This window comes from Tachypleus tridentatus, chromosome 12 (assembly GCF_004210375.1).
Source record: "Tachypleus tridentatus isolate NWPU-2018 chromosome 12, ASM421037v1, whole genome shotgun sequence".
In the NCBI taxonomy this organism is placed as follows: Eukaryota; Metazoa; Arthropoda; class Merostomata; order Xiphosura; family Limulidae; genus Tachypleus; species Tachypleus tridentatus.
In genome coordinates this window covers 31,928,242-31,936,651 of record NC_134836.1, presented here as the reverse complement: position 1 = coordinate 31,936,651, position 8,410 = coordinate 31,928,242, and the positions used below count along the sequence as shown (strand labels likewise).

Sequence of the window (8,410 nt, the reverse complement as noted above, 5' to 3'; positions counted from 1 at the left end):
TTTCATAAATTGTTTACAACTTCTTTGTGTGTACTTTGCTTTCCTGGCCTTACTAGGAAAGCACTTGTCGCTTCTCTCGTTTGTACATCGTGCTCAAGGTGAACTTTATGCTTCTAAGCAGCTGTAGGTGGCTTTTCACTGTATACCTAAAATCAAATTATGCATATAACGTAGGGCGAGGTCACAGGGAAACAAAGTTATTTTCCTAATAAATTCCTTTATATGTTTAAAAAAGTAAACCTCAATATTGGTACAATATAATATTTCGTAATTACGAACTTCATATCTTTTAGTATTATGTACAGCCCTCCAAAACATTAAGGGCTGAAGAAATCTAAAAGCGTAACCGTTTTAGAAAATATACTTTCCCTTTAGGCGGGAACACGGAATATACGAGAAGATTAAAAATCAAGGAATGAACTTAAAATATGAGAGGAACTAAAGTTAGTCATGTGATCTTCAATGACATCCTGAGCGTCTGTAATATCTCCGGTTGAAAACAGGGAGTTGTTTGAGTTAGTTATGAAATTAAATATTGCACTGAATATAAATAGAAAAAAGCCGTATGAAACAAAAGAAATTGTTAAGAAAGGACAAGAGTTTGAAATGTTATTCAAAACGAAATTATAAAAGATTTTTTTAAACAATTATATTCAGAGATAGAAGTTTAGTTCGAACGGTGAAAAACCAAAAGATTTCTGTCTCTTTCTCACTCACTCCTTGTGTAAATATAAAACTGAGCCGTTATATTTGTACAAGTAATGTTGTGTGAATATTTTTTTGTTTTTGCAACATTTTGGGCTATGTTCGTCTGATGAACTTCAACCATTTTTCAAAACCGTAAATATCTGACAAGTTACGTTATTTAAGGCCGACAATAGGACTGGTATTGCCTGACCGTAAAAACTGTCAGCTTATGTTATATAAAACCAACGGTGATGCTGTGATAATGTACATTATAATAAGCCAATAATAATACCGCGTGACCGTAAAAATCATAAAGATAACTTTACATAAAATCAACAATAATACTGTGCCACTGTAAAGATCTGACAATATATTTGAAACCAACAATAATACCATGCGACCGTAAATATATTTAAGCATATATTATGCAAAGCTAACAATGTCATATGACTGCAAAGATTTGACAGCTTACTTTGTTTAATTTCGTAAATAATACTGCGTCGAAATGTTTGTAATTTAGGGAAAACTATTTTGATCGTCACGCATGTTAAATAGTGAAATACTAACAAAATATTTCCGTTTATTGTCTAAGAGCATTAGCTCTTTCACTCTATAAATGGTTTGAGGCTGTGACATGCATAGCGTGTTGACTAGGTGGGCTGAAGCTTCTGCTGTCTTCCTTTTATGTCCCAAAAGTACCCTTTTTCTCAGCAACAAAAAATTTGCACAACTTCTAAAAGACACGCCTCCACACCCTGTTTACTTAAAAGTTAGAAGAAAGATTTTACTTTTAAAATAAATAACACAAAGGAATTGTAGGCCTTTATAGAAAAAAGAATGAAAATTATAAATGGCCATTATATGTTGTTAAGTGTTAATACACAATAATTCTCCGTTTTGTTTTACATTTTAAAAAATATTTGCAAGATTGATTAAACATAGATAAAAGAGGACCTGTTTATTTTTCATAACTTTCTACTCTATGCGTACCAAAGACAACCAACATTCACTTCTAATACCTTCAACCCCACAAAAACGTCTTGCCTAAGGATGCTCAAAAAGTGTCCTTCCTCTTTCTTTATTTTGTATCAGGTTACTGCACACCTTTCTTTTTATCAGTAGTGAGTAGAATTTGTAGATAATATTTCTTTTATTGCGTCCAGGCTAGAAGCATTAATAACAAAATTACATTAATCTATGGATTGCAACAATAACAGGCGCAGGCTAGCATCAAGAAAGTTTATTTATGCGGATTTGTATTCAATTGTATTATACAACGTTCTATTTCTTTGTCGTTTAAAGAATCCCCATTATCAAATATATTCGCTTTTTCAGCAGTGGGAGCGTTATTATGTTGCTGTCAATTCCACTATTTGCGGATAAAAGTGTAGACCAAGAGTTGTCAGTGAATAGTGCTGACTAGCTGAACTTCTCTTTAGTCTATCAGTGATAAATAAGGGACGGTTAGAGCAGACAGCTCTCGAGTAGCTTTGCACGAAATTCAAAACAAACTCAACAACACACCATGTGTGAAGAAATGTAACTTTTTGTGCTTCTACCTGCATTCTTGTCTGTTTGAAACAGTATTTTTTGTTGTTATTTTGTCTCCTTGTTGGGTAAATTTATACAGTTCATTCACTATTTTTTGCAGGAATTTAACGATAGTAATAATTGTAAAGGTAAGTCCATTTCGTTCACCTTTGCATGTTTCAGCTATAAGGCTACGACTAATAAAATAGTAATTTTTTTTATGGGAGGGGTTAAATATCTCTGTTGTTTCCACTTCGGGTATCAAAATCAGGTTTTTTGTGTTATAAGTTGTAAGCTTAAGACTGAGCCCCTAAAACTTACAATTAAATAACTGTTTAAATACATCGTGTATTAAAACTCAGAAATCCAATGGAAATACAGATTTGTTTTGTTATTTTAACTTTTTTTTGTAATTTTCGTTTTTTAACTCAGTGGAAAGACAACTGTTATGTGCTTTGGTGAAATAGCGGTAAGTCTACCTCTAACCCTAAAATTAGAGATTCTATTTCCCGCAATGGACACAGCACATAGCCCAATGTGGCTTTGCTCTGAAACAAACAAAGTTATTTTTGCAGAAAATATTTTGCTCTCAAGATGCTAAGTTCCCGCCTTAATAATTCTAAAAATTACTATTAAAGTTGCGAAGATGTTTTTCTCTTTCCGTGGTCCCAGTAGTTTGGCTGTTGTGGAAAGATGTATGAATACTTGTAAATACGTCTAGATCTCTGGGCAATTGATTCCGTGAAATATATTAAATGGTACTACAAGCTTATTCAAGCAAATAAGATCTGCCCTTCATGAATAGAGATGAAGTGACATTTTCGTTTACTTTCTCAAAGGTCCCTAACGCCAGAAATGCACTAAGATGTATGTTATGTTCTCAACCACTTGTTAAAATGCATTTTTAGAATAAAGTGAGAAAACATTCAAAGTGATAGAAATGTTCCATGCCACCATCATTTAGAAATGCAAAATCATCATCGGTGCTGATACTACGTGTTGTTAATACTGCTTGGAGTGTATTTCATTTACATATAGATATATCTTTCCACTAATTTCAAAGGAAAGACTGTTTGAGGTAGTGTAGTTTTTAGTTAAATTATTACATGATAGAAATACGTGTTTCACATTTCATTCGTTTTTAAGCACAAAGCTAACAGTGACATATCTGTGCTGAGATTGAAACTCGAATTTCAGGATTATCAGCCATCCAGCTTATAGATGAACCATCAGGAAGCTTGTTTCATACGAAAAACTTAAAATGTTCCAAATTGTATAGCAACTGAGACTGTGAATGCTCACGAGCCGATAAAATGTCTTCCACACATATTATAATGTTGGCTACTGCCTTATGATTTCAGCAAAGCTTACTTAACGATGATGTCATGTTTAAATAGAATAGTTGTATAGTATTTGTATCCTTAACTTAGTAGATCATAGGTTCTTTAGAGTTTACAGCCATTGTAGTATGCATACGTAACTTACAAGCAACTTCAACTAATTCTAATGCTAATATTTGGGGTTCGATCGCCGCGGCGGATACAGCTTTGGGTTAAAACAAAACACGAATTCTCTTGGCCATTAAATACGAAAGGGCACGAATAAATGAACATTTTATAACAAGAGCATGTATAAGAGTGCCATATGAAAAGCTGTTTTAAGGAGAATATATCAATGTCATAACTGCACAAACTAATTATGGTGACAATCATTTGTCCAGTAAAGAAAATATTCAGTATTGGTGTGAATGAGGAAACAATGATAAACGGCAGAATGGCATTTGCTAAGCAGCTGCCGATCTACAGAAAATACTCGAGACTGGGAAGATGCCCATGTTTTATTACTTTGAAGATTGAAGCGTAGAAAAAATTTCTTTCCTTTTTTTTTCCTACTAAGATAAATAAATATATTACTATAATAGCATACCCAAGATATAACTACGGCTCCTCTAGAAAACTAGGTCAGCAATAAACTTCTAACAAGATCAAAATATTACCGATGAATAGTAATAATGCTTTCTGGTGTGGACTTACTATAAGAAAAATAGCCTTTTATTTTGCAAGAATTAATTAATGAAATTCCTTCACTTAATCTGTATTTATTTATACAGATATCAACAGACCTAGTTTTTAACAATGCATTAGCCTCAACGAAAAGATCAGGATTGGCATCATTGATGTTATTCAAAACCCAGTTAAAAAAATACTAGTTTATTATTACTATCGCAACATTGAAAGAGCTCTCGGGTCAGATAAGTACATACCAAGAGATAACAACAAACAAGGGAGTGGAAATAAGGCGCGAAGTGCTTAGTGGTTCGCACTGTCACATCCGTCCTCTTCGAAGTTCTCTTCGTAAAAATTGAAACATCAAACTATCATCTATTGAAGAAGTAATATAAGGTTTAATCGTCTCGTGAGAGTTGAAGACGAACCGACTTAGAACCTTGCTAGAACAAAGATTACACGTTGAAATGGCGAAGCAGAACGCGAAATCTAAATAGTTGCTCTCCATGCGGAAAGAAAACAATTTATGGTAAATTCGGTTAGACTGTCTGATATCCCTAACTCAAAAATGATTTAACAGAATAGTAGATAAACTAAACAGACAATAGGAGATGTGGCTTCATTGAAAAAGATCGATCTTCGAAAGCATTGCCAACAATGTCTTAGCAGCACTTGAAGTGGAGTTCCACTTTGCATGAAGACTGTTTTATTAAAAGGTTTTTTCCCTAATTTTCAAGAAATTCGTGTTTTACATGCGTGGAGATTTTTATCCTATTGTTCAGCAAAAGAACGGGAAAAAAGGATTTATAGTAAACAGAACTGTCACTTATTCACATGTGTTTTACCTTTTTACAAATAAAAACTAAGGTGACGAAGCGCATATATACCTCACAAAAATGAATCGTTTTGTAATATGAATTATAATGTTCTTCCTTAAATCCCTATGTCTTTCTGTCCTCGACACGATCGTTCAGTCAACACGAAAAGGATTCTTGATCTGTGAAGGACTAGAAGAGATATTACATTGCACCATGCAACAAAATTTTTAATTTTTTTGTTCCTGGGCAGAAAGTGTTATTTCCCAATTGCTTATGTCTAAAGTAAATGGAAAAGACCTATTTTTCTCTTCAAACATTGCTTTTGTGACCTGGAAGTGTATAACAAAAACATGATAGGAGACTAAATTTGGGGGCTAATACGTGAAACTGATTTACATTACAGTCACAAATCTCGAAAAACTACTCACTTCTAAACATTTTTGTCAATTTTTGTATAACTTTAATATAAATACATGTAAATCTTGATTCATATCTTGTTTTATTCAGACCTTATGTAAATGAAAATGTGTAAATTTGCCTGTTTTTACATAGAAAATAGGTTAATTTCTAAATTTCATTATCCAGGTCACAAAAGCAAAGTTTGAAGGGAATAATGGCCATTTTCTGCACTTTTACAACATAAGCAATTTAGAAATAACACATACCATTGAGGAACAAGATTTATGTTACATAATGTTATCCATCCTTCTTGACGCTGCTGGTTTATCTTCTATTTATTTGAAATACAGGATACAACTGGATAAAGAACAGAGACCTACCACTTACCAAAACCATTTTTAATAATGGTTGGATAAAAATGGCTTTCATGTACAAAAAAAAAAAAAGATTTATCTGATATGAAAGTGGAAAAATACAAAATTGTGATTACGGGAACACCTTTTATTACAAGTTTAAAAACTATAACATTGAATTAGTAAAATAAAAAATAACGGGAAATTTAGTGTATTTTTATCAATACTTAGGACACTAATTAAACTGTTAAAGTTATTTTTCTAACTGTTAGTATAAATCTTTGTTTTCTTTAAGCAGCACTTTTTGGATACGATTTAAATACAAACTATGTCAAAATGACTCTATCTTTTATTAAACCGCTTCAAACAGAGGTTAAAGCTGTGTTACACTCATTAATATTGTATGATTTTCTAATTTTTTCGAATATTGCTCTGTGGTGTTGAATCAAACTATGTCATAGGAAACTTTTTTTTTCAAATAACTGAATGTAATCTAATTTAACATTAAAGTGTAACAGAAGTAAATAAATTAGAACGATAGGAACAGTTATTAAACATATCAGGACAGCATTGATAATTAATTCAGTACGTCAGGACAACACGAACAATTAATCAATTACCTCAGGAGGACACAGACGACTGATTGATTTCGTCAGAATTTAACGAACAATTTATTTAATACCTCAGGATGATAGAAATAATTAACTAAATACCTTAGGACGACATTTTTTTTTTCTTTTATTCTTTGGAATTTCGCACAAAGCTACTCGAGGGCTATCTGTGCTAGCCGTCCCTAATTTAGCAGTGTAAGACTAGAGGGAAGGCAGTTAGTCATCACCACCCACCGCCAACTCTTGGGCTACTCTTTTACCAACGAAAAGCGGGATTGCTCGTCATATTATAACGCCCCCACGGCTGGGAGGGCGAGCATGTTTGGCGCGACTCGGGCGCGAACCCGCGACCCTCAGATTACGAAGCGCACGCCTTAACGCGCTAGGCCATGCCAGGTCCCCAGAACGACACGGACAATTAATAAGTGCTTCAAGACGACATGAGCAATTCCATAAAGGTTAAGCATAGTTTCCTTATTTAATGACAAAATAGAAAAGATTTTGGTTTGTTTTGAATTTCGCGCAAAGCTACACGAGGGCTATCTGCGCTAGCCGTCCCTAATTTAGCAGTGTAAGACTAGAGGGAAGGCAACTAGTCATCACCACCCACCGTCAATTCATGGGCTACTCTTTTACCAACGAATAGTGGGATTGATCATCACATAACAACGTCCCCACGGCTCTAAGGGTGAACATGTTAGGTGTGACGGGGATTCGAACCTGCAACCTTTGGATTACAAGTCGAGTGCCTTAACCACCTAGCCATGCCGGGCCTAATAGAAAAGAAAACGGTCGATTTTTTCTAGTATTTTATTCCTGTGTGTTATGATTTTGGATTATCATCTTGTATTAAAAAATTATGCAGTTTGCTAAACATTAAGGATCATGGATTCCTATTGTATCTGAGATGTAATAATAGTGTCTGAAACATCCATTCATGTATACTAAAATACCTGTTTCTTCAAATAACTCGTGAGGGGTGATATTAACATGTTAAATACATTATATCTCGTCTACTTAATGGCATAGGTATTAAGGAGATTATATAGACATATTACATTTCAAGCTCTCTTGAGTTACATCCCACGTCTGGGGGGCTGTTCTGTCTTGATTTACCTCCCTCTTTATTAACTATCTCACATGTAAATGACCAGTATATTCCCTGCTGCTGGAAAATACAGAACAAAAATTTGTATTAAAAATCTCTTTGTTACTTACCATAATCATAATACATTCGGAAACATACAACCTGTAGTCTTGGGGAGTAAAAGCAGTTAATAGAACAACCACTCAAACTTCAGTCCTTGGGGTCAAAGAAGACGCTACCCTATCGGATATCTTTCGGCATTCCTCGCGAGAGCTGGTGGTGGAAGCTTTGTCGTCTATTGCTTGTTGACTCTTTGTATGAATCCTGCTTACATCCAACGTTAGCAGACGTAGTTCAGGCGGAGAGATGTTGCAGAAACCGCAGACTGCAGATCGCTGGTCGCGGAATTTACCTAGTATCTTAACATGGTGCTTATGTTTCTTACTATTCGTGTCCTTGGCTGATGGTATTGAGGTAGGTGTTATATGTTTATATTAAATGAAGTATTCTGCGTGTTTTTTTTTTCTCATATTTCTTTCTCGAAATTGCTCACTATTCGTATCTGGTTGCAGATAATCGAACAGAGGTAGGATTTCGGAAAGCAAATGCTTTGTGTGTGTGTTTCAGCATTTTGTTTTAGATAAAAATAGCGTAATGCTGCATTAATTTTGAAAATCACAAACATTGTATTTTTTCTAAAGTTTCAGAATCGTCGTAGCCGGAAATATGGCTATATTAATACTGTCAAAGATTACAAGTATAACGCTGTTTTATAACGAATATTTAAATTCGATGAATGATTTTGTTTGTGTGGTATGCTGTTGTGGCAGTGTTTATTGTATTTTAAGCACGTGACTTTATGCTGTTTTAAAATCTAGATTTGTGACAGCATTTGTCGAAACGTTGAATAAATTTTGTT

At 34.1% G+C, this 8,410-nt stretch overlaps 1 protein-coding gene across 1 annotated transcript in view; it reads left to right on the top strand.

The window, feature by feature from the left end:
* The first annotated feature begins 7,735 nt into the window (after positions 1 to 7,735).
* Positions 7,736 to 8,410, top strand: part of LOC143235605 (uncharacterized) — a 57,116-nt gene continuing 56,441 nt past the window's right edge. Inside the window, exon 1 of the mRNA XM_076473842.1 lies at positions 7,736 to 7,965. Within this exon, the coding sequence (XP_076329957.1) occupies positions 7,858 to 7,965 (108 nt within the window). The 5' untranslated portion in view covers positions 7,736 to 7,857. The remainder of the gene's footprint in view (positions 7,966 to 8,410) is intronic.